Source organism: Patagioenas fasciata, chromosome 19, assembly GCF_037038585.1.
Source record: "Patagioenas fasciata isolate bPatFas1 chromosome 19, bPatFas1.hap1, whole genome shotgun sequence".
In the NCBI taxonomy this organism is placed as follows: Eukaryota; Metazoa; Chordata; class Aves; order Columbiformes; family Columbidae; genus Patagioenas; species Patagioenas fasciata.
The window spans coordinates 8,966,050-8,993,074 of record NC_092538.1 but is presented as its reverse complement, the minus strand read 5'-3'; the positions used below and the strand labels follow the sequence as shown (position 1 = coordinate 8,993,074).

At 39.4% G+C, this 27,025-nt stretch overlaps 2 protein-coding genes and 1 long non-coding RNA gene across 3 annotated transcripts in view; 1 reads left to right on the top strand and 2 right to left on the bottom strand.

The window, feature by feature from the left end:
• Positions 1–87: 87 nt before the first annotated feature.
• On the bottom strand, positions 88–3,455 carry LOC136110140 (uncharacterized). Its single transcript, XR_010652579.2, has 3 exons — positions 3,343–3,455; positions 3,115–3,248; positions 88–902 (listed from the first exon to the last, which is right to left on the bottom strand). It is a non-coding gene; the product is annotated as an uncharacterized lncRNA (long non-coding RNA).
• An 85-nt stretch (positions 3,456–3,540) lies between these two features.
• Positions 3,541–27,025, top strand: part of SLC46A1 (solute carrier family 46 member 1) — a 75,726-nt gene continuing 52,241 nt past the window's right edge. Inside the window, 4 exon segments of the mRNA XM_071817073.1 lie at positions 3,541–3,688; positions 15,450–15,641; positions 18,281–18,334; positions 23,067–23,231. The gene's annotated coding sequence lies outside the window, so the exon portion shown is untranslated.
• Positions 8,523–25,807, bottom strand: FOXN1 (forkhead box N1). Its single transcript, XM_065852969.2, has 8 exons — positions 25,688–25,807; positions 24,032–24,535; positions 22,600–22,710; positions 16,812–16,939; positions 15,932–16,028; positions 11,040–11,247; positions 10,148–10,675; positions 8,523–9,346 (listed from the first exon to the last, which is right to left on the bottom strand). The coding sequence occupies exons 1-8, from the start codon at positions 25,805–25,807 to the stop codon at positions 9,078–9,080; spliced, it is 1,965 nt and encodes a 654-aa protein (XP_065709041.1). The 3' UTR covers positions 8,523–9,077.

Here is a 27,025-nt window from a genome sequence, read left to right as displayed (position 1 = left end):
ATGCACATGTAAAAACACTTCAGTGGTTTGCATAGTTATGTGAGTAAAACGAATTAAAACTGTTCAAATAGGAATCAGCTTTCTGATTGGTGAAAATATCGTGGGGCATAATTAAAATAATTTTCAAAGTATATGAACAGAACTTAGTTGTTTCACAGATCAGTTATGCACCAGGTTTTTCTTTCAAAAAATCTGCTGGCTGCACTATGGAGAATCAATTTTTGAAATTAATATGACACCCGCAATTGCTGTCTCTCCTATATTGACTAAACCAGAAATATCTACTCAAATGGAAGTGAGTTGTACTGGGGTAATTCTCTCCTGATTTTTTTTTTTTGACATTTTAGTCAAAAATTCCCAGAAATATCTCTGTATTTCTTTCTGTGAAGCAGAACAACTTGCCTATTCTCAGAGGAAAAAAAGGACAATGTTTTTGTTTGAAAATATCTCCTGTAACTCATTTGATTCCTCATCAGAATTATGGCAATGTCTTAGTGACACAGTACCCATCAGAACAATTATTGTGTACTGGATCTTGCAGGGGAAATTTATTAATAGAAGGCTTTAACTTCTGGACTATTACTTGGACCTGCATGAAATACCTGCGCTGAATTCTGCAATGAGGTGATGACCCGAGCACAGGTTTGTAACATGGCTTGTTTGGATATTACTCATCTGAAATCTGCAATGAAGATATACTCAGGCTTTGACATCAGTTCTCTTACAGGTTCTCCTGAATTGGAGGATGGTTTCTGAGTTTCTGGTTTTGCCTGTACAGGTTCTCTGTGGTTAGATGCTCTCTCCTGATTAAGCTTGCACTCAGAATTACCCGAACAACTAGAAGCTTCTGACCTATTTTCTTAGAATTCTTGAAAGGACCAGATGTTAATTTCACTGAATACCTGAACAGAAGAGATAGCAAAATCAGTACTAATAACTGTAATAAGGCAGCTTAAACAGTCTCTCTGATTTTCATGCTTAAGTATAATTACCTGGACTGGTTTAAAAACTTCTGAGGTTGAAGAGAAGCTTTAAAAAACCCCAACCAACCAACCAACCAAAAACCCACCTCCAAATTCAAAAGAAAATTTTCCTGTGCTAAATGTCTGCCAAAATTAATGAATTAGTGTTCCTTATTTTGTATTACCAATACTTTTTTTTTTTCTTAGCTAGCATGTCAGTCTTATTTATTAATAAATATGCCTAATCATCCTGGAGATAATTTAGGCTGGATATTAGAAATTCTTTCCAGAGAGAGTGGTCAGGCATTGGAATGGCTGCCCAGGGAGGTGCTGGACTCACCGTCCCTGGAGGTTTTTAAACTGAGATTGGACATGGCACTTAGTGCCATGATCTAGTAAATGGACTGGAGTTGGACCAAGGGTTGGACTTGATGATCTCTGAGGTCTTTTCCAACCCAGTCGATTCAGTGATTCTATGATCTTAGGTGTTTGCACCATGCTTTTAATTCTTGTGTCATTGTTTCTATCTGTGACTTTCATTCCCTTAACATTTCCTAACTGTGGTAAGAACGCCTCTCAGTGATACACTATTCCAAGTTTCCCAATGTATAGCTTTAAGACCATATACCTTATTTTTAAAGAAAATTTTAGACATTACTAAAGTCTGTCATTGCATGCTAAGATAAAACAAAGGTATTTATTCTAACTATTTAAGTCCACAAAAAGGAGTAACTGCTTTACAGAGATTTTTTCTTTCCTTACACAGTGCTGTACAAGAACCTTAAATAGGAGGTGAAATCATGCTGGATAATGTATTTTAATTAAAACTACAAAGAGAATTTAGGTAGGTAGAGTATAATTGCAGTTGGATGATTCCCGGTCATTATTTTGAAAACTGACATAGGATCTTAAATAACAAAGGCCCATTTTATTTAATAATAATTTCATTATTCTAGTAGAGGGTGTAAAACATGTTAACGAATCTTGCATATGAAAGTAACTTGTAGCAAGAAATAAAAACAGGCAGGAAAGTCAGGAACAGCAATATGGAAAACACATAATGAAATTTACTTTATGAAAGGAAGTTAACACATATGGAATTGTTGTAAACACTTTCAGTTTTTGCTACTATGAATCAGAAGAGGGGAATAGTAAGCAACCTGGACACTTTATCATCTTTATAGTTCAGATGGGTGTACAAAGCATCCTTTGAACATGAGTACAGAGACCCTGTTTCAGCTATAAAAGGTGTGCTTCACTACATGCTAGAAATATCTAGAACCTCTTTCACTAAAAAACAAAACAAAACAAAAACCCACACTACAAGAAAAACTCAAACCCAAACTATTTTCTTTATGAATGATGTTGCGAAAGGCACAGCAGACCAGTTATGCGAATGTTGCTCTGTTCACTGGCATTCACCTGGTTTTGAAAATCATGTTTTTATTTCCCAAATGCATACATTACCACCCTTCTATATAATTAAGTGTCTAATTAAACCTGATGACTGCTTTGATGTCCGTACAGTTTCATAAGTCGGGAGAACAGAGGGCACTCTACGTCCACTAAAATTAAAGTGTACATGGAGACCTGGTTACAAATTCAGAGGAAATAAAACTTTCTGCCCCAGACGTGCCAAGTCTCCTTAGCACCAACATATCCTGTTCCCCCACTGGAGTTCATCAGCTGGCACTTCTCATAAACTAAATTTGAAATAACAGTTCAGAAGTGGTTTTTTGCAGCTGACAAATATATCCGTACGCTTCCTGTGGCTCTCTGGCAAGAGGCGCTTGCAGGAAACACAAATGTCACCACTTAGATCATGTTAAAGACTATTATTTCAGCTAACATTTGAATTTCTTTAAGTGAAGTTAACATGAGAAAGGTAATTTCCAGTCCAAGTAAAACCTTGCACTAAAAGCATTGTGGTTTATCTCTTTAGATTAACTAGATATTTGGTGCAAAATATTTCTCTGTACTTTTGTTTGTTTGTTTGCTTTTTTTTGATGTTCTAAAGTCATGGAGTTACAGGTAAGCATAATGAATGCCTTAAGTAATCATTTAAGTCTGGTGCCTCAGACAAGCACAAACATGCTGGGCTTATTCATGTGGTTGAAATTAAGCTATTCAGTAGCTGCCTCATGAGCGAGACCTTAAAATTCTTTGTTCATCCGAATCGTGTAAATTCCCTTCTCTTGGTGCGTTTTGTTACCGACTTGCAGAGAACTCGGTGCGTGGCCACTTGCAGGCACTTTAACAGCACAAATCTTCCGGGCAGCCACCTCCCTGGAGAGGAAAGCAAAGCCTGTAGGAAATGCCGAGCCACACCTGCCTCGGGTTTAGCTCATTACTCATCCCCGCCCGCTGCCAGGCCTTTCACCTTCACTTAACGCGCCTCTTCCCGGCACCACAAGTCGCGGCCCCTCCTGGCCCGGGGCTGTGGTGGCGCCGTGAGGTGGCGAGCGCCCCGCGCGCGCCCAACGGCCCTTCCCGCCTTCTCCTTCAAAACCCCACCCGCGGCCAATCAGCGGGCGGGTCTGGGCGCCCCCCGCCCGCGGTCATGCGCTGTGTGAACCGAGGACCCCCACAGCCGGTCGCTGTCGCCGGTCTCTGGGCCGGTCGCTGTCGTAAGGGAGGCGGCTCCCGGGAAGCGACAGGGCCGGAGGAAGGGGGCGGCTCCGCGGGCACGGCGCCCGGCCGAGCGGCGGGGAGGCGTTGCCGGCGAGGTGGGTCTCGGTAAATCACCTCAGGGGTGCACTTGGAAGGCTGCCGTCCACCTCGCTGGTGCCTGCTGCTCGTTAGTTGACGTAATTAATTTTCCGTTGACGGTCATGTGAATGAAAAAAATTAGTAATGCGGCCAACGGCGGTCTTTGGTGTGCAGCTGGGCCTAGTCGGTGTTCTAAGGAATAAGTGTTCAATGGCTTTACTCACCTCCCCTGTGCCCGGGTCAAAAATCGATAGATCCAGAATAGGAAGCCTTCAGTACAGCTAAGATGGCTGAATTAGGGAGGTTTAGTAGCACCTGCAGTCTGTTCATCAGCATTTGTTGGCTTTGAAGCACATAGAGCACTTTCTAGTCATAAAAATTATTTGCAGCAAAGTTGGTGTGAACTCATTAGTCCTTGGAAACTAATTCCAGGGCTTGTTGGTACCTTTTGGCCTTTGTTGGTTTGAAGAGATTAATCCTAGAAAAGGCGGCTGGGTTGGCTGGCTTTCTCCTGCATATGTGCCCCTCACTCTATTTAGCCCAACCTTAGAAATCTGTAAGTAAAGGCTACTAGAAAGGTGCCCAGTGTTGATGTGGAGATAAGACAAAGAAGTTATTATTACAGTGTGCTCAACAGCACTGACTCCTAGCTTCCCACCACTGGGGAGGGCCCTTATTTGGTGACGATTTCATATTGATGGCTGTTTGCTGAGACCCGACAGTTCATCATCCATTCAGTATTTGTTATGTTGATATCTGGTATCTGTGCCAGCTGACTGAGAAGCAGCCAGGGAAAATAAATGCTGATGCAGTAATGGTGTTTATTTTCAGTGTAAACAAGTATTGTTTGTGTGTCTTTGTTTCTTTGTATGGACAACAAAAAATTTGCCCTTTTGTACTTCTTGGAAGGACTGGATTTAAATTTTATTTTATGAACTAACTCCATTATTTTAGTGAAGAACAAAGCAGTAGTTCTCAATTTTTTTGCTATGGCTACATGTGGGAAACACTAATTTAAAACTTCCGTTTATATTATTGCAGTGAGAGGATGCATGGTGAACCATATAGTTCTTCTTCAGATAGTGATTTGTGGTGGGTTGGGTTTTTTTTTTGGTGTTAGACTAGAAATGGATTAAGAGGTCAGAAACTGAGTTCTGGAATCCAAGCATTTGTCTCAGCTGATAGTTTAAATTTATTTGAAAGTGCCACTAAGTCAGCTGCACTCTTCAGGCTTTGTGTACAGAGTTAGAGACATAAAGTAACACTGACGTGCTATTTAATACTTGTATTCCGTAAGACTTATCAATCACCCTTGGTTTTAAGTAGCTTAGTGCTGTGTCAGGGTTTTGAAAGATTGTGCACAGATATGAATGTATCTACATAGAACAGTATAAAGAAAAGCAAATGAATCTTCAGGGGCAATGTTTTTATACCAAGAATAGGAAAACATAGGGGAGGCAGCTTACTTTAGCCAAAAGTCTTGTGACAGTAAATTTGAGCTCAACTCAAGAACAGAGAGCTTGACAACATAGTTCCAATGTGAATTGCTACTATTTGAATTTTCCGAGGTCTAAACGAAATATACAATTAAAAAAGAAGGTTAAACTAATAAATCCCAAAGTTTAGCATGCACATCTTTCCGAATCATATGTTGGAGAGGGCAACAATGAACACTTTCTTCTGTTCAGTAATATGATATTTTTATGGTAATTACACGTAAGTGTGTTCGGTTTTGTGTTTGTTTTTTTTTTTTTTTTTTTTCCATAGACAGAAATAGCTGTTTGCATAATGTGTTTGGTTTAGGCTGATTAAGCAAACGTTGCTAGCCTTGGACTGGGAAAACTTCTTTCTTTTCCTCCTTTCTCCTCCTGTTTTCAGAGTACTACTAAAATGGTCTTTAATGCAAATAAATCTTCAGTAGGTTTGTGATGTGTGCAAAACTCTTATGGCAGAAACGAAGTAAGGTATCACCAGCTCTACAAGTTCTAAGAAAATGTTTACTGTGCTATCAGTGACTGTGTCAAAAATTACTTTAAAAGTACTTGCACAAGATAAGGAATATTCTTCTGTATAAAATTAAATAAAAGCAGTTAAATACAGAATCCCAGAATGTCAGGGATTGGAAGAGACCTTGAAAGCTCATCCAGTGCAATCCCCCTGCCAGAGCAGGAACACCCAGATGAGGTTACACAGGAAGGCGTCCAGGTGGCTTTTGAATGTCTGCAGAGTAGGAGACTCCACAACCTCCCTGGGCAGCCTGGTCCAGTGTCTGTCACCCTCACTGAGAAGTTGTTTCTTCTCAAATTTCAGTGGAACCTTTTGTGTTCCAGTTTGAACCCATTACCCCTTGTCCTATCACTGGTTGTCACCGAGAAGAGCCTGGCTCCATCCTCCTGACACTAAGCCTTTATATATCTGTAAACATTAATGAGGTCACCCCCCAGTCTCCTCTTGGCAAAGATGATGGAGAACAGTTTTTTATTTTTTAAAAGTAGTTGTTTCGGAATTGTAATTTATGGTATGACCTTTTTCTTGTGCATCCTTATTTCAATGAAATTTTTTTTTGTGTGTACTAGAATCACTAATGCTAAGCTGAAGCAAGAAAATAGAATTATAGATGTAAAAGCCTAAAGGGAGGGCGGGGGGTGGGGGAGACCTAGACAACTTATAGTAGTTAATAACTTGCAGTCTTTTTTTTTTTTCTTTTTTAATATACGAAATATAAAGTAATGACTTTTAACTTATATGAAATGTCCAACCATGTTAAATATGGAATATATTGGAGAAAATACTTTAAGATGCTTAGAATAAATAACTTTATGATTATACAGGGAGGACAAGTCTCTTGTGTAGATACAGTATGTCAAGAATGGCAAGCAAAACACAAGAAAAAACATGTTGAAGTGTTCTTTTCCCTTTTGTTCTTCGTGTCTGTTTGTTCTTCAAAGACTCACTACCAGGAAAAATACAGGATACACTATGACACTTAGGTTTCTCTGTTTCTTCCTCCTGTTCCACCTCAGAATCACATGTGTGGTCACAAGCATGGGATATATTGTTGCATTGGAGAGAATTCCCTGGCCTGTTAAACACAGATCTCAGAGTATATGAATGACACGTATGAATTTACAAGTAGTAAATTAATTGTATATGCCCATAAATTATAAGTCTTTAACACAGAAAGAGGGGGTTAGCTTTTCTTGATTTAAAATTTGTGAATCTGAAGTTCCTGTAATAGATATGTAGCTTATCTTGGTGAAATGTTGTCCAGAATCATATTGTCAATTTTAAAAGATTTTTCATGTGCCATGGATTTGCTTTAATCACAAATATTTTATTACAGATCTGCTGTAAAGAGTCTAATATTTGTCAGTAATCTTATTACCCAATATTATTATTATTTTTCACTTAGGAATGGTGTTGATATACTTCAAGGAGTAATAGTTGCTGTGTGCTGCAGAGTCAGCAGGGACACTAAAACATGCTGCTGGAGTGCAGAGCAGGGGATGGGTTGGTTTTGCTTTTCCTCACTGCATGGTTTTATGAGGATATATATTTGTTTGATTATTTTTTCAAAAAAGGCATCTGGGATATATATTATTGCTTTGCTAGGTATTTATTTGTAACCTGGTAACTCTTTAAATTACCTTGAATATAATGTCTAGCAGCTTTATACTTACTATATGCTTTAGGTTTATAATTTAATATGCACATTTCTAATGATGCAGCATATTAATTTTTTCATTATTTCTTTATCTAAATGTTAGAATGGTCAAGAATTGATTCACCTCACTTTAGGTTGTTTGCATATCTCTACTGGTTTTTGATTTGTGTTTGTTGTTGGTTTTTCATTTGTTTGTTTGTTTGTTTTTTGCATAGAACAGCTTGGCAAACTTGACTGCATTTTTCACTCTGCATATTCTGTTTGCAGGAATGCAGAGGAAGAGGGGCTCAAGTGAAGTGAGCATTTCTTGATAGCTGCCTAAAGGGATTACAGAGTTGCATCACATGTGCTCTTCCTTAATCTTCTCTATCTGCCCCTAATCTGATTTTGGTTTAAGCCTGGGCTAGTAGGCACAGTTGAGGCTGTAGACTGGAACCTGCATTTGGCTTCAGCCTTAACTGGCAGTGCTCCCACCTTGCTGTGACAGAGCAGGCTCTTCAAACCTGCATGCATTTGTTTTAATACTATCTCACTGTTCTACCTGGTCTGTTCTGTTCTTTGGAATTCCTTGCTGCTTTTTCATAGTGTAAGTGACCCAGTCTGACTCAAATGTAACCTCCTTAGTTTCTTCTGAATTTCCATAATATGTGAATAGAGAGATCATTTCAGACATTTTGGGTCTGTAGACTATTTTCCTTAGTGGTGTTAAAGGTTCCTACTCGAAATGCCTTGTTTTAGACTGCTTCACTTGAAATGAAACACTGTTCTGCCATGTCACAACAGCAACTTTGTGGTAAATCAGAGAGAAAAGTGTGTTCCTGAGAAACTGGCTCCTGAAATGCCTCAGTTTAGTTCATGTTAGGAGCCAGACACTATCCTCATGCAAGGGCTAGTTCAGCATTATACTAAACCCTATTGGATGTGTCAGATGTTAAAATAGAGATGGTCTCTGCATTTGGCTAACTGCAACAATATTGTTCTCTTTTTTAGTTAGAATTCTTCAAATTCTTGATTTAATGGTTGAATAGGTCATCTTACTGTTCAGCTTATGTGGATAAAAATAGAGGAATGAATGTGAATAATTTCCAGCCAAGTAAAAGTTCTACTAAATTGTTTTGTTCTTTTTTATTAAAAAAACAGAGTCTTAAATTTATTTTTAAACACAGTAAAGTATATTTGTTGCTTTGATTTTGTCTGTCAGCATCTAGTCCTCTGTCTTCTAATACTTGCAGATCTTTTAGTTTATGTTCTTGTTTCTCAAAACACAGAACTTTCAAGGGGACCGTAAATGTTTTAATATGCAGATTTTTTTTTTGAGTTTTCTATGGCAGATGTTGTTGACATCATTTGATCGAGGAAATAAGTTACATTATTGTTTGCTTTGACTTCTATGTTCATTTGCAAGCAGCTTTCATTAAAAAAAAAAAAAAGTCAATAGTTTGTTTTCCTCCTATAGTAATTTGTTTCTGGGAGATGCAGAAGATGAGTGGCTTGATTAAAATGGTGTTGACCAGTCCAGCTGTTAACAATATAATCTTTAAATAGTTAAAAACCATTTTTAGTACAGATCTGTAGAAAATTATCGTAGTAAAGCTACATATCCTGTGGGTGAGTTCTGGAAAAAGATTATATTTATTCCGGTGGACACAGTTTCAGCTGGCATAAATCAGATGGATAAGTGTGTGTGATGGTTAGGACTGGATTTAGACAAAATAATACTAATGATTAAGTTGGTGTGTGGTTCACATTAGTGCTATAGGTTTGGATCCGGAATTATTTAGGTAGGCGGGAGACACTGTATCCACTTCCATGAAGGCAGAGTAAAGAGTAGTGAGCTGCAGGTCAGGGACGTTGCTGTGCGCGGTTCCATTCTGGATGCTGGTGTTGGTGCTGCTGCTGCTCTCCATCTGGCAGTGGGAAGGGAAACACTGGGAAGACGTTGGGGATGAGGAGATGAGAACTAGAGGATCCACAGCTAGGCTGTCGTCTTTCAGCTCCTCCCAAAGATTGCCTATAATTAAACAAAGTGGATTGATTCAGCTTCCTTTATATATGCTTTTTGAAACATTGTGTTATGGGAGAAGTCATAACTATACAGTTATATGTGCTGTGTGTGTAGGTACTCTTAATCACTTGTGATTGAGAAAGGAAAAAGGTCGTTCAGCTATTATTTGTCTGTCTCTATAATAAATTTAAATCTGGGAGAAAACAGCATTAATTTAAGAAAATTATGTCACATTATAATTGGTGAGATTCTGTTGCAAATGTATCTTTATGAAGCATAACTCCTATTTGGAAAAAAAAAAACCACCACACTAATTTTGAAAGGGGAAATTGCCTCCATAAGATATGGAAGAGCTAATTGCATTTTATGGGACAAATCTGCAAATAATATTACTGCATGACTGGACTTCTTGTATTCTAATGATGTTGTGTTCTGTGAATTGCAAACTAAATTGCCGGATATGCAATTGATCTGATAAGTCACAAGAAATGAAAATTCAATCAGAATTATCTCTCTTTGTGCTCCTCACATGACAATTCTCTTGATATGCACCAAATAATTGTGCTTGAGTAGTTTTCAGTGGAAAAGATACCTGAATTTAAAAAACTACCTTCTAAATACTGTATTGGAGTATTTAATATCAGCATAGTCAGGCGTAAGTAAGAGACTTTTTTAAGCTGAGTGTAAATTTTTAGCTTTCTTGGGAAACTTTTTAAAGGCATAATGCAAAACTCCATATTGTGCAAAATGTAACCTGGTAATAGAACAAGCCTGACTCTTCCAAATAGAAATGCCTTGGATACCTACCTTGGAGATCAAAATCAGTCAGGGATGGATTAAGAGCATCGATGTCGTTGCTGAGATCCCCCTCCTGCATGAGCGTGTCCTGCACCGTCCTGGCTGTGGGGGGCTCGGGCAGCAGCTTCCCCCCGCAGCTGGGGGGGCTCTGCGCCGGCACCGGCGAATCCTGTGTGATGCTGGGCTGAGTTCTGAGTTCACTTTGAGCCTCCCCAGAAGGAAAAAGGGTCTGAGGGTCGGGTGACTGTTGCATTAATGTACTTGAGATTTGAGGAAAACCCTGCGGTGATGTATAGCACGCAGTTTGCTGCCCGCCGAGCAGATTTGGTAATGGGTTCTTGACATGTAGAGCTCCTGGTGCGTGGATGCTCTGTAACGGCTGTGGAACACCGGAGGAAAGAGAGGGCTGGCACAAGGAGTGGGGCTGGACTGCCATCTGTCTGGAAAGGGATGCATTTGCAACACCGGTTGGGCTGCAGGACACGGCTGAAGATCTTAGCTTTTCACTTTTGTCGCCTATCAGTGTGTCGAGTTCTTCTACAAAACAAGAAAAAATGGATGATTGATCAACACTTACCAGTTAATTTCAGATTTTGTTCTATAGTACCTATTCAGTGTTGACTGAAGTTTAACAACATGTCAAGAGAGATTGTTTTCTTGGTGGGGCATCTTTGTGCCGATTTGCAAGCACTCCTGCAAAACCACAGCTTATTTAATTCTGCCTTAAAAAAAAAAATATATATATATATTTTAATTACTTTGCCAGTTGCTTTATAACCAGGAAAATCTCAAATGCTTTCCTAAACAATGTATAAATTCTCTTATACAGCTTAGAGGCTATTGGAAAGAAAAGTTCAGGGAACCACAGTTTGAGAACTCAAGACACTAATAAATTACTGACCTGGTTTTGCCATACTCTTCCTCACAGCAACTGGGTCTTTCCTCTTCCATTTCTGAAGCTCCTCTTGCATCTTATCAATTTTGGCTGGATTCAGAGCCCACAAACAGCCTTTCCGAGAAGAATTGCCCGACTTGTTTTCAACTTTCTCAAAGCATTTGTTCAAGGATAAGTTGTGGCGTACAGAGTTCTTCCAGCCATCGGGAGCTGTCTGAAAAAACAAATCTGATCTAAGAATGGAACTTCCAGGAAAAAAAAAAAATCCAAATATATTTCTCTGTTTTGATTGATGAGGTTATAAGAAAAGCTGTTTAGTTTATACTTTCTACAATATGAAACTTGTACATTAGAAGGAAGCCACAAAAATGTTATTGTCATGTTGTGTGGGAAGGGAGGAATCAGATAAAATAGCAACTGATCTCCTAAACAAGAAGGTTGACTTTGTCAGAGTGGCTGCTGGATTTTTAAGGGTGAATTTTCAAATTGTAGTAGTTGACTGTGTAAAGAATTAGATTCTAGAACTGTGAGCTAACAGAAATCTACCTTCTTAGTCTATTTTGGAACACCTAGAAAAAATTCACTTAATGGAAGGGCTACATGTGAGTTGGACTCAGATTAAGTGTCTGGGCAGGCTTCAAAATAATTTTAGCAGGTTACTGTAGGTGTAGCTTTATATGCTGGCTAATTCTGTTGTATAACCAAATTGTTTAATCACAAGCCCCATGGATGAGATGCAGGTTTCTACATCTGATCACTGCAACTTTTTGCTTTGTGTTTATTTTTAACTCAGTAGTAGAAGCTGGACTTTTCTGTAGCCTGAACAATACATATAAGCTTCATTAAAGTGGTTATTTTATTTTTATTTAGGCAGTTACTGATCAATGAGAGAAACAAAATTCCCTCCTTTCCCTGAGGACAGTTTTGCATTCAACTGCAAGAATGAAAAGAGAACCTGGTGCAAAAAAAAAAATCTTCCCTCTGTTTATACAATATAAGTTTTACAAACATTTCCTCCCCCCAAATTGCATGTAAAATAACTTTGAAAATGAGTATTGCTGTAAGGGATGAAGGGGGAAATACCCAGCACAATGGTCATGTTCAGATTCTGATGGGAAATGCCTGTTTGCTTACTTGTCTGAGATACTGATCTTGAAGAAATGACATTGTATCCTTTTATTGCACATGAGTTTGCCTGGTGTTTGTTTATTTGATTTCACTCGTTTCTGCTTGCTTAGTCATGCAGCCAGACAATACTGTGCATCATGTTAAGGCTTTGCTAATGGGTATACTTGTTCAGATCAGAAGATTCCTATAGTAAATTCCTGATGTGTCACTTCCTTACTTTTCTTTTGGTAGGTACCGTACAATGCTATTTGTTGCATATCTGAGTAGAACTGTCTTAGCTCATTGTCACTGCAATTTAATCTTAAAAAAAAAAAAAAAAAAAAAAAAAGGCAAACCAAAAAAGGGAGCAGGGCTGTGTGGTTACACAGGGAACTGCTGGGTATGCTCAAGTGGTAGAGGAGAGTTTATAGATCACGGAAGGAGGGGCTGGCCACTTGGGGAGAATATAAGGCTGTTGTCAGAGGGTGTAGGGAGGCAACTAGGAAAGCTAAGGCCTCCTTAGAATTAAACCTGGTGAGAGGGGTCAAGGACAACAGGAAGAGCTTTTGCCAATACATGGCAGATAAAACTAAGGAGTGGAGCATCTCCCTTATGAGGAAAGGCTGAGGAAGCTGGGGCTCTTGAGCTTGGAGAAGAGGAGACTGAGGGGTGACCTCATTAATGTTTACAGATATGTAAAGGGTCAATGTCACGAGGATGGAGCCAGACTCTTCTTGGTGACAACCAATGACATGACAAGGAGTAATGGGTTCAAACTGGAACACAAGAGGTTCCACTGAAATTTGAGAAGAAACTTCTTCTCAGTAGGGGTGGCAGACACTGGAACAGGCTGCCCAGGGAGGTTGTGGAGTCTCCTACTCTGGAGACATTCAAAACCCGCCTGGACGCCTTCCTGTGTAACCTCATCTGGGTGTTCTTGCTCCGGCAGGGGGATTGGACTGGATGATCTTTTGAGATCACTTCCAATCCCTAACATTCTGTGATTCTGTGAAAAATGACTTGCTACATAGTGGTAGGAATCAATCTGAGAAACCAAAATGTATTGTAATCGATGCAACTGCTAGTCCAGCTCAACTTCCCATGTCGTGGTAAGACCAATTTAAAAAAAAATACTGTAGCTTTACCTGTGTCAGTCAAATTATATTCTTTCCAAAACATCTGCATTTGGAGAGATGAGAGAAGAACTTCTGTAACAGATTTCCCCTAAGATAATATTTTATAAATGGACTTGTGTCCGTTTTTGCTTTCATATGGTACACCATGAATTTTTGAACATACTTGGACAGAAATTCCACTGTTACCACAAATGTAAAATCAATTATTTCCTAGCTTGTCATGAAGGACTACCTTGTGGGTTAGTGTTAATAGCCTAACTGAATAATTTGAGGGTCAAATTTAATACTTGCTTTCTTAGTTTAAAAAAGAATTGGTTGTGGAAGTCAAATACGTGTTATTCACTGAAAAAGAAATTACTTTCTCTTCATAGCAGCACAGTTTCTACCCTTTTGGCCCACCTGATGTCAGCATTTCACTGTTCTGTTAGCCAGTCCTATAGGTGCGACAACAATAAAAGAAAACAAACAAAAAAAAAACCCCAACCAAACAAAAAAAACCCAACAAATCTTTTAAAACTCTTTTTTTGCCATAGGGTAATACTGAAGGTGATGAATCAGATTTTTTTTTCCCTTGCAGTTGCTTTCTGGCAGTTCTAAAAGTAAATAAAACCACTCCTCCTAGGTAAGATGTGTACTCAGCTATTGAATGAGCAGAATATTCATGTTTCTTGCCCTGCACATGAGGCTGCATATGCCTCTGTGTGTATCTAGACAGGATAATTAGTGTTTCTGCTAGGCACCAGAGCAGATGGGAGTGGCATGTGTTTCTCAGAGGTTTTCAGAATGTGTGGGGGTGTAAACTGTGAGATAGTTTTAAAAACGTAAGAGCAAGAAGTACACGGATTATTCTGGAGACTACTGCCAAGAGTTGAACAGGTTCTTGCGTTAAACTCAGTATTGCTGAGCACTGAAAAATAGCCGTTTACCCAGTCAGGCCCTGGAGGAACACTCCAGCAGTGTGTTCGTGTTACAATTCACCAGTTCATGTCACCAGTTTAAGTTAATATTTGATTGTCTGTTTATGAACTGAGCTTTGGTTACTGAAGTTGCTCTTGTAGAGTTGGAATCTCCTTGCTCTGGCTCACTCCTGTGGTTTCTGCATTCAACGTACTGTGGACAAAGCTGTGTGGAATTGGACACTGCAAGAGAATACTTGCTGCTCTAAATTCCATCAGACCACAGACCTTTCTAACCTCTTGGACCACTAGTAATAACTCCAATTAACAAGATTAAAGCTTTCTGTTAGACTTGCTAATCACTACCAAAAAAAAAAAAGGATGACAAGCAAAGAATATTATTGTGCAGACCCATTGATCCTGACCACCTCTTGAAGTTTAAAGGGTTCGGTGATCTTGCAAAACCCTTTCTCTTTAAATCTAGGTCTCAAGAGAAGGGAGAGGTACATCAAAGAGTAATTCAGCTTTAGCTGTGTAGATTTTTTTTTTTTTTTTTAAGGACGTAGGAGTTGGGTTGCTCTGTTTCAACTAGAAATGAGATTGTTGCATCATAGAAACTGAATTTGCTGTGGCAGCGAATACAAGTTAATTTGACTAGGCTTGTATCATCTAATGTCTTCCAGCAAGGCTCTGTGTACACTTGTACTCTTTCTCTCCAGCTTAAATTGCTTCCCCTCCCCTGTTGTATCCTGCTCTTCAGTGAGTTCTAGTAGCAATAACAAAATGTTCTTTGTTGACTTTTATATGACCTTATCTTGCTGAAGTCTCTCCAAAAAGGGAGGTTAGAGGATATTAGATTTTACCATATATTGATAATACTGTGGGCTGCTGTAAAGACCAGAGGTAGACAGGGCTTAGTGCCCATAAGCATAATATTTTCATTTTTGGGCCTTGCTCACACTTGTGGGTCACCTGATCTGGACGTCTAGTGAGATGTTTTTGAAGAATCAGCAGTAATAAAGCTCTGTTTTGAGCTGCAGTTGATTATTCTATTATAGCTCTTTTACAAATCTTAACTGTGACGTCTCTGCTCTTGGATTGTGTGCTGACTAATCTTTTTCCACTTGTGTTCCATGTGCATCAAACCATTCTCTTACAGCACGGATCTGAATTTCAATAATATCTGCTGCAAACAGTACACCCTTGCCTTCACCACCATTACTCTGTAATTATGAGCTTAGTACCATTTATCACATATTATACTTTTATTTGTACAGTGCATGCAAGTGATGAAGTTGCCCAAGACGGATGTCCCAGCTCCAGAACAGAGCAAGATAACCTTGAACCTCTGCTTCCACATGAGTCTGGAGGTGCTGTTGATGGCAGAGGAAGCCACAAGACCAGTTTTGCCTGTATTTGAGATCTGAGAGGAAGGAATGGATGTGTTTTTAAAAATATTTATCCTTTCTGTGAGTTTTTACTGAGGAATGGCCACTTGTTATCTACACAAACTCTAAATCAGAACAGTTCTTAATATAATTTTGTTAAATATTACCACGTTTCATGTCAATCTTTCTGCCTAGGCCTAAAATGCTGGGTCGTTTGTGATCATGAAGGTGTGTAGTATATAACTGATTTTGTATTAATCTACTAAGAAAGTATCCCTTTTCATAGATTGAATCCTCACCCTTATTCCCTCTGCTGCCAGGTAAGCTTAGAGTGTGATCTTAATTTTTTCCGCCCTCCCCATGGAACTCACCTTAAAGTAAGGAAAGTGTTCCGTCATGAAATTGTAAATCTCACTGACAGGCAAACTCCCTGTCTTGCTGTTTTTGAGTGCCATGAAGATCAGGATGCTTTAGGGAGAAAAAGAAAAGTATTTTAGCCTGTTCTGCATGCTTCCTCAGAAGCAGAAAAAAAAAAGAAGGCTATATTTCATAATAAGCCAGAGTAACTACTCTGGCTTTCACTGTCATAATGTGAATACAGGTGGTACTTAAGGTTTTCACTCAGTTGTTTATAAGCAATCTCCTCAAAGTGTGTGTAGAAAGTCCAACCTGGGTTTAACATAAAGTAATAGAAAGTGTAATCAAGACTACAGCCTTCAAATCCTGCTAGTGTGTATTTATTTGAGGTTGTGTTTGATTGCCTAAACTGGTAAAGGCCACAAAGAGAATATCAATATTGACAGAAGGTATAATTAAAATTTAATTGTCTGATCTACTTTGTTAGACTGCTATTTGGGGCTAAACCTGTGTGCTGACTTGCATGTTTGATATGTTTTCTAGGCATTTTCTTGCTCTAGTGAAAAAAAAATAGTTTAAATACAAGTCCTGTAAAAGACAGCTAAGTGTGATTGGTGTTGTCTGATGAAATTTGCAACACTTAAGATTTTGTATTAGAGAAACATCTAGCTTTTGTGGGGGTGCTCAGAGCTGTTCACATGCTTTAAAACATTTCATTTTCCTCTGCATTGACCCCAGAGTCTGGAACATCTTGTGATTCATGCAAACAGGACGGAGCACACCAGGAGCACGACAAATAAGAATAAGCACGTTATTGCAAATTACACTAGAAATAGGCCATGGGTAAACAGTGTATTTCCTGTAACATCATAGGTTGAAAAAATATATTGTTACCTGTAGGAGTAGATGGGTTTGGGAAATAGAGGCTGCTGGGATTCTTGACTGCTTTGAGGAGCAATTCTTTGGTAAGGGTAGTGCGAAGAAGTAATGTAAGTCAGAGGATAGCTGCCTCCTGAGGGATACTGATGGCACAATAAAAAATATGTTACTTGGCTTAGCAACAAGCTCTAAAAAATATTTCTTAGTAACAGTATTAAACTATTTAGTTCTTAGGGTATTGTCCTCTGCCTACATTTATTAGCTGTCATGCCAAGTCAGACCTAAATTCATTCTTGCACAGTATTCCGAAACAATAATATTACTAGTTGATGCTGAAGAAGTAGAAGTGAGGCATGTATGAAGAAGAACTCACTGATGTTGGCTGCTACCAGAACCTGTTGCAATGTGATTCAAATTGAAGTATGCTTTCTTTTATTATTGTGTGTTATGCTACTGAGTTCTTGTGAAAAATAGGAGTAACTGCATGCTATTAATTGTCTCCAGATAATTAATAATTTTATAGATCTAAAGCATATCTTCCTTTGGCCATCTCTTTTCCAGTTGAAGTATCTTAGCCTGCTCTGCTGCCCCCTGAACATTGCCCCATGCAGGCAAATAAATCAATGGTATAATTTTCTATACATAAATTGAAAGACCAAACCAGAATAAGGTACTTCAAACAGCGTGTGGCATTGGAAAATTAGCTTATTAAGTAACACCACTAAAAATATAGGAAGGAACAGGAAAGTTTTGATGGAGCCTTCTTTGATTTTCTGTGTATTTTTTGTTGTTGTTGTTGTTGTGTTTTTAGGTAGAGAGGGATACAACAAGACAAAAATTCAAAGTGTGGAAAATTAATTCCCAAGAGAATTAGCATCTCAACACGTCCATTCTATTTGCTGTTATTGAGCAAGGCAATAAAAAACCCAAACAACAAAAGCTGTAGTGAACCAATGGCAGCAGAATATATATTAAAGTGGATATGCTATAGACTAGGTTAGTGATGGTGGGTCTGGAGAGGGGCATAGGAGAGATTTCTTCCTTTGCCAGCCCAGATGGATTTTCATATTGCCTGACTTGTGCTGTGAGGCTTCAGTGTCAATGGTTCTCTCGTAGTCAATGACAACAAACGGGTCTCTCCAAAAGGCCAGGAGCTTAAATGCTGTTACCTACTACCTCAAGCAGCTTCTTTTTCTCCATTTTCTATACCAAAAAGCTGAAGAGAATAGCTGGGACACCTAAAATCAGATAGCATTTGTGCTACCTTCAGCCCACCCCTTGGGACAAGCAGCAGAACCCTGAGACTGAAATGCTCAGTTATCTCTTCAAGAGATTAGAGAGACAGAAATATGCTAATGCCAAAAAATATGTGAAAAGGGGGAGAAAATATATAGAAAACCTTGATTGCATCAGAGTTTCTGTAGGTTTGCTGTCAATTTTTAAACACAGCATTTGGTCACATATTTTTCTCTTCCAAATTACAGTTTAAACCTACCAGCAAGCAACTTTCAAGAACAAAGAAATTCTACTCTGCTAAGGTGAGATACCATCAGTTGGCTCTCTGTGAGGCAAAGGCTCCCGCTGAACTCAGAGCTCAGTGCAAGAGGAATTTCTGCCTCCTACAGATGAATCTTTCGAGATACCAGGGCTAGGGCATGGCCAAAATTAGGAGTCGTGTCATATGCTATTAAAAAAATCTACCTGCATGCCTTCCCTAGTACTCAAAGATTGCTGAGCCCTGTTCTGGTGTTTTACTGCTTACATCTAGAAGTCCCGGGTCATGAGGTTTTTATGATTCTTCTGAAAGATTTATAATGTAGCTTTCCAGACTTGTTGGAAAAATTTTCTAGGTAATTAGTTTATATATCTCTTTAGTTTCCTACTGTTGTTCCTATTTTTGGACCAATAGTTTCTCTTGCTCTTGATCTTTATCCCCTTAAAATGCCTGTGAAGAGTTATTGTGTGCTTGCAAAATGTTCACAGTTTATTTATTCTGGATTCTGAATAATATATTTCAGTTTCTCCATAATTTTATTGTTGTTGCTTGAGTTTTTGCCTGTTTGCTTTTATCTTTCTAACATGAAACTGCCTGAAATGGAACATGGAAAAAACATACCGAATACACTCATTTGTTTGCTACAGTAAGCAGGATGAAAGAAATGAGATGCACATAATTAATCATGTCCTGCCTTGTTAAATAACAGGCAAAACTGCAGTTTCCAGAACAGCTGTGAGCTAATTTCCATGTGTGGTTCTGTGCTGCCTGTTTTGTTGCATTTGTGCAGATTTTCCACCAGAGTAGAAAACTGGTCAGTTCATACAATAGTTTCGATTTTATTGGTTTCAGTGGCTCTTTGAAAGGAAGCGATGCTAAGGTTGGACTGGTCGGGATGTCATCACCAAAGACAAGAGCTGGGCGTTTGAAGGATTATTTCTGTTTTATTGGTTTCATTAGTCCTTTTTGAGGGAACAGAGGCCAGGGAATGGTCTGGTATGACAGGCTTGAGCTGGTTTTACAGTCACGCAACTGGCATAAAAGGTGTCCGTGTTTTACAGTGGGTGGGTAAGTGACTTCAGTAAGTGTCTGCTGTTTCTTTTAGGTCAATAAGAAGTAATTTTTCTTGTGAGTCATTTGCCTTGTGTCCAGCAAAGGGGAAGGTGAAGCCATTTTATCATTTGGACAAAATTAATGAAGGTGTTGATCTCTCTCATCCCTCTAATGAAACATGAGGTGTAGTTTGAACATCCTTCACTTCATTCTCTTGAGTGTAACTTCCTAGTGATTTAAATTTCTCTGCTCCATTCAAATTTAAAATGTAAATAACAGAATGTTAGGGATTGGAAGTGATCTCAAAAGATCATCCAGTCCAGTCCCCCTGCCAGAGCAGGAACACCCAGATGAGGTTACACAGGAAGGCGTCCAGGCGGGTTTTGAATGTTTGCAGAGTAGGAGACTCCACAACCTCCCTGGTGGGCAGCCTGATCCAGTGTCTGTCACCCTTACTGAGAAGAAGTTTCTTCTTAAATTTAAGTGGCACCTCTTGTGTTCCAGTTTGAACCCATTACCCCTTGTCCTACCGTTGGTTGTCACCGAGAAGAGCCTGGCTCCATCCTTGTGACACTCACCCTTTAGATATCTGTAAACATCAATAGGGTCACCCCTCAGTCTCCTCTTCTGCAAGCTCCAGAGCTCCAGCTCCCTCAGCCTTTCCTCATAAGGGAGATGCTCCATTCCATCATCATTGTTGTCCTGCTCTGGACTCTTACCAGCAGTTCCCTGTCCTTCTGGAACTGATGGGCCCAGAACTGGACACAATATTCCAGATGTGGTCTCACCAGGGCAGAGTAGAGGGGCAGGAGAACCTCTCTGACCTACTGACCACCCCCCTTCTAATCCACCCCAGGATGCCATTGGCCTTCCTGGCCACAGGGGCCCAGTGCTGGCTCATGGTCATCCTGCTGTCCACCAGGACCCCCAGGTCCCTTTACCCTGTGCTGCTTTCTAATAGGTCATTCCCCAATTTATAATGGAAGCTGGGGTTGTTCCTACCCAAATGCAAGACTCTACACTTTCCCTTGTTATATTTAATTAAGTTTTTCCCCGCCCAACTCTCCAGCCTGTCCAGGTCTCTGGATGGCAGCACAGCCTTCTGGCCTGTCAGCCACTCCTCCCAGCTTGGTGTCATCAGCAAACTTGCTGATAGTGCACTCTATTCCCTCATCCAAATCATTGATGAATATATTGAATAATATCGGCCCTAGTACTGACCCCTGAGGCACTGCACTAGATCCAGGCCTCCAGCTGGACTCTGTCCCATTGACTACGACTCTCTGACTTCTTCAGCCGGTTCCCAGTCCACCTCACTACCCAGTCATCCAGACCGCACTCCCTCAGTTTAGCTGTGAGGATGCTGTGGGAAACTGTGTCAAATGCCTTACTGAAATATTAATACTGGAGCTGCTTCATGCAGAAAAAATATTATTCCACTTCTCTGCTTTTATTGCATGTTCTTTCATTTCCTAGTATCTGATCATGGCACACGGACAGCAATTCTACCTGTTATGACTTTGGCTGCTTATACCCACTGTTTTTTCCCTCTGAGTAGTAGAACATGTTGCCAAACTTTTACTATAGTAACATTAAGAAGCACAAATATTGAAAAGTCTGACAGAAACCTACTGCATGCAGGAAATCTATCACAGTGCCAGCCTGCAGGTGGATGGAAGACTTCCCTCTTAGTGCTTGTTGTGTCTTGCCTGGCAACTCCCAGAAGGTGTGTTTCAGCTTTGATTTTGTAGGTTTTTTGAATGTGGTTAATGTCAACGTATAGTAATAATACTGGTATCAAATCAGCAGTGACAGGGGAAAGGTGCCTACTTTGGACTGAATAAAGAAATTTTAAAATATCCAGATGAATTAAAAAGCTAACCAGAGTTTCTGCTAAAGCAGAAAACTCACATTTTTACTGTGTGTGAGGTGTGTGGTGCTGTGGCACATCACAAGGTCTGTACCGCAGTTCTAGTGGGGAACTAGTTTATGTTTGCAGCAAAACTTTTGTGGCAAATTAGCCCTTCATTTGGGACCCTTTTCTTCTAAAATAACAGTAGTAAAATCAATCAAATTGTAAGTTAGGATGGTAGTGTTATCTGTGACTTCCCACATGTACCTAGCATCTCTATGCTTTGCAAGTTTTGCAAGGCTACCCACTGAGGACAGCAGGTACAAAAAACCCTTGATATTGAAACTATTTGAACTCAGTAGTACCTGGGTGCCATAAGCAAGTTGGTCTGTCCTTGTGCAACACCTTGTTGGAGAAGAACCTCTGTGCCCCTGAGTTGCTAAGCTGATGTAAATGCAAGGTCCAGTTAGTGGACAGGGGCAGGCCAGAGCTGAGGGAGCAGGAAGAGCAAGGTGACAGTAATAGGAACCTGATTTTAGAAGTTTACTGCATGTGAGTTTTGGTACTTGAGGGTGCTTATTGACCCACACTGTCCTGTTGATTGTTTCAACTGTCCCAGAAGTTCAGAAAGGCCATAGAAGTCTTGGAGGCTCTCCATGAGGCTCTCTATAAATATGTACTAGGGTCATATGTTAGATTAATCTATATGTGTGATTTTACAAAGATAATGTCTGCATACTGCTTTGAAAATATGAACTGACATGTATTCAACTGACATCTAAACACACTCAGGAAAAAGGTGTCAGTTACTCCTGTGCATGTTTAGTATTAATAATATAGTTACATTACGGAAGAACAACCTTAATATTGTGCATTCACATGCATCAGCAGCATTATTTTCAATTATGCTTCAGCTGAATAATCTTTCACTGGGGATGATGTAACAGTCAAAAGATTGCAAAAGGTATGTGTGTGCTGTCAAGCGCAAGGAAAGCAAACATAATCTTGCTGTTAAAATTTTGCTTTAAAGATGTTTTTCTATATTTGGTCTGAATTTTAAGTATATGGTCACCGACAGCTATGTTAATAATATAATTTATCTGGTTTCAAAGCAAATTTTCTTGAGCATAATGGTGAAAATATATATAAGCAGTACGAAGATCCAATTTCTACAAGGTGTTTTTGTTTGTTTTTCCTCTGGCTGACCATTTAAAAATGCCATTTAAATGTGGTTCTTTTGAGATCTCATTGTTGTAAACAAAATGTTTGTGTAGAAACATGGCCATACAAACACAAATCTAGTAGGCAGTGTTTTCATCTATCACTTTGTATTATTGCCATAACTACTACACCATTATAGCGCTAGAAATAAGAGGGGATTTTTGTTTACGTATCGTACTGACCTGATGGAAGGGATGTGAGGGGCAATACATCTGCTGCATTTGAGGCTGATAGCAGTACAAACCAGGCTGCCCATCCAGTGGGGATGTCCTAAGCTTCATGTCTGAATCCTGCTAGAAAGTATTTAAGGAAAGAGTTATTAGAGAAAACACCTCTGTTTAAAATAGAATAATTCTGTTAGTTACTGTTCTGACTTGTCTTTGTTTCTGTCACAGTAAGTGTTACATAGAATTTGTTTTATATACTACTGGTACAAGAAGAAACATTGTTTCCTGCATTTATATAATTGCTGCTTGAAAAAAGGAAATCCCAGTCAATTTTCCTACAAAGAGCAATTCAGAAAATGTCAGTTTCTGTTTATCCTTTTTCACCACACACACAAACTGCATATTCTAGCTTTTATTCCTGAGCATGCATGTGTGTCTCCATATCTCTCTCTTTTTCATACTCATTGAATTTTATCTTGCAGACTATCAATACCGCAAGCTGACACTGCAGTTTTGTCATTAGTTAGAGGGTGATGGCTATGATGCACAGGAAAGACGTGGCAGAGGAGAATACAGATGAGTATTCATCCAGGAAATCAGAGATTTAGATCAATTTCCTCCTTGACTTGAATGGCTTAAATACCCAGGTATGTACCCTGACAACATCCCTCCATTCCCTGGTGAATTAATCCAATCAAGACTTTTTTTTAGCCCCTCTTTCTTTTGGTAACCATCGAATTCTTTGCCTCACAGCAATTTAGAACCAGTGGTTAGGGCCCTCTCCTGGCAGATATAGACATTGCTTTTGTCTGCACTAGATTATGAAGATACACTTCACGCTTTGAATCACAGCAGAGATACCCTGTGGAGATACTGGAGGGTAGTATTTACCTTGCATTTCAGGGATCTCTGGGCTGCCCTAAACAAGCAGTTGCCTCTGTCTAGTATATGGAGTAGCCCAGGTACCTTTACACTGCACATGCCATAAACATATTTAATTTTAAGTAGTACTGATGTCTTAGAGTTTCTGTTCTATTTGTGTCCAGAAAAATGCAGGTCAGGTGTTGTAACGAATCTGATACATGCGTCCTCATGCTTGAAAAATACGGTTTTGTGAACTTTTGTCCCTTGAAAACACCAGTTGAGGACAACTACTGATACAAAACCTGTTGTCTGGAAGAATTTGGATATTTAGGATTCATGCATCGTGTCTAGTGGAAAGTATTGTGTCCTTGTGCACCTTTCTGAAGGCTGTTTTTCAGTAGGGAAAGGCCATAAAATAGATAACTTTGACAAATAAATATGGATGTCTAGCCTGAGCTCTAGGCTGCAACTTGACAAGAGACTAGATGTCCACGTAGTCACATTAATAGATTAGAAAACATTCCAAAAGTATATTTTTGCCATTGAAAACAGGAAAAAAAAAAAAAGGGAAAAAAATACTTACCATGACTTGTGAACTGTGATCTTGACCTGTGGTGCTGTATTGGAGGCTGTTACACCATGGTTGTTCTGTAGAGGTGTTTGGAATGTGTGTAGGAAATGACTCTGACTCGTCAGGACCTGCAGATCCTGGTAGACCCTCAAAACCATTGATGCTTGTAGCATTTTTGAAGGGTGAAGCTTCTGGTGGGAGCGCTTGATGTGCTTCCTGGAAGACGTCTTCGCTGATCTGCCTCTTGTAAGGGTGAAAGGGGTTTCTGCTGCTCTTGAGAAACCTGTCGTAATTTCCTACAGTACTTTCCTCGTAACTGTACCGTCTGAACTTTTCAGTACTGAAAGATGCTTTAAATTTGTTCTTGCCACAGTGTATTCCTTGGTTTGTGGGATATCTGCCATGAATTTGATCCTGGGCTGGAGAAGCAGGGCTGGGGCTGTGAGAAGACTCTGAACTCTTCCTTTCTGTCCTGCCGTCTGACTCGTACGGTTGGCAATTATAACTGAGGTTATCCTGCAATGAATTATTGCCATTTATTTAGGATTAGTGTGAGCAAATATTATTTGTAAAAAAAAAAAAAAAGTACATGAAAAATATTATTGATGAGAAGTATAAAATGATTCGTCTTAACCACCTTCATGCAGAGAAGCCATAAAAGGTCTCAGGGGTTTTCTGGTTACTTGATATCCAAAACTAAATTAATAAAAGCATCGAAAAGACTGAAGTAATCATAATTTGTGCAGGTATCTTGGAAAAACAGGGTGTCTTAGGTAACTATTGACTGGTTAGTCTGACAGTTTCAGGGAGAAGACAGTGCATGATCATGTGACGGAAGATTAAATGACAGGAATATGATAAGTGCAAGTCTTGTCATATACAAGTTTAGTCAAATAAGCTTTATCTCATTATCTGATGGTGTTACAGGCTGCCAGATACGTTGCTCGTTACATCACTTCCTTTCATTAACATAGCCACACTCATTTGGTGAGACAGGCAGGCTCTAGGTGGATATTCTAGCCGTCTTCCTGTCTCATCTCCTCCCTTCCCTTTTACACTTTAGCAAAAAGAAAATAATAGCTTCCAAAGTGCTCTTTAATCTAGAAGAGAAAGGCTTAACAAGAACTAGTGGCTTGATCCTGAAGCTGAGCACATTCAGTTTAGAAATTATGCATGTTTTCCCTGCTATCAAGGATGAGTAGCAACTTGGGTGCCATTTGAGAAGATATGTGTAAATCCAAGGGCAGGTTATGGTGTTCAGTGAAGGGGAAAATGTAATATTCTGCAGACCAGACTATCAAGTGGTCCCTTTTCTCTTCCCTCCTCTAAATCCAAGTTGGTCTTCCAGTATTTTAGGAGAGCAGATGATAGAGTATCTGCCTTCGTGGAAGAACCAGATTTCAAGAAGTCCCAAAGGGAAGCTGGTGTAAAAGGCCGTGCTTTCTGCGGAGTGGAACATGGTGCAGCTTTTTCATTCGTTTACGTGTGGGTCTGTGTGTCAAAGCTGTTAATGTTATGTTCTGTCATAGGTTCCTGCAGAAAGCAAATCTGACCTCATAACACTTTTGGCTTTTCACATGAATCTGATTTAGCACAGCAATTGTTGAATATTCTATCCAAACTTGTGCCTCTGAAGAAAGAGAAACAGAAATGGGGCATCTTACTCACAGTTTGCTGAACTGGGGATACTGAATCCCCTTGTGTCTTCATGAGGTCTTGTTGGTCCCTTTCCAGAGTGTCCGAAGAAGAAAATTTAATATTAGATTGATCTTGGAGTAGTGAAACCATTACCAAATCCACAGCAGATAGAAATCCTGTTAAGACAGAACCAAATTACAGTAAATAAGTTGAACTGTGAAAGAAACCATCTTACATGCAGTTGACTAGACAGTGTTAGATGTGCAGCTGGACAATAACCCATCCTGTAGCGTTCCTAATACAGTTGAATCTTTAGCTTTCAAAGAAATGTTGTGTAGCTGCAATTACAGTGAAGATGTGATAGAGTTTATATCGATTCACTGCACAATTCTTACAAAATAAGTAATTATTTTGTTTTCTATAGGTTCATAAATTAATGAAAATGTGTTGCTTTGGGGTCATGCAAATTTAGTGATACTGCTTTATTGAGAGATTGCTATATAAATGCAATCTCATTGCTTTCAGTGAGACCAGAGAAAAGAAAAGGCTTTTTCAGGCTATGATTACTTAGATTGAGAGTTACTACAGACTTATATTTTTGCTCCTAGTTTTCTATTAGTACCAATCCCTTCAGCCTTTTTGTTCTGTTTTGCATGATTAAATGTATCTGAGATATGTAAATTGCTTCATCATTCCATACCTATTTTTGTGAGTTGTATCTCCTTTCAAGTTCCCAATCTTTGATCTCTGGATATATGAGACATATCTGATGGTATTCTTTGGATTAGGAGGAACAAATTTTATCTTCTAGTATTTTGTTTTCTATCATGTTTTTTTCCTAGTCCTTGTTAATTGTAACCATACAGTAAAACTGCAAAAGGAGGACTCACATCCTCTTCTTATGTCATGCACATAATGCTGCACCAAGTGTGTATCTATGTAAAAATGTCCTGTGTTCAGAGTTTAGGTTTCAGGTGTACAAGTCAGGGAGAAAACGCCACTGTACGTCAAGAGTTAATTTGCAAAGTCTTTGCCACGCGTTTAAATGGCTGTTAGGTAAATAGCTAAGGGGTTTATTAGGTTTGGTTAACAAAGATATATCACTTAAAAATGTGGAAAACCTTTTTTGCCCTTAGAGTTCAAAGAGAAATCTGTATTTATGATGAGCGAGACTGCGCTGCCCAAGGGGATAAAGCACAATGGGGCTTGGAAATCAGGTGTGAGACCTGTAGTAGTATATCAGGAAAAAATGATGTTAGATAAAGTTCAGAAATCTCTTGGGTGCAGATTCCTCTCCCAGTAGCTTAACTGGAGGCTGATGAGGAGGCGCACTTCTGACTGACGTGCATCTTAAAAGGAGCAGGTGGG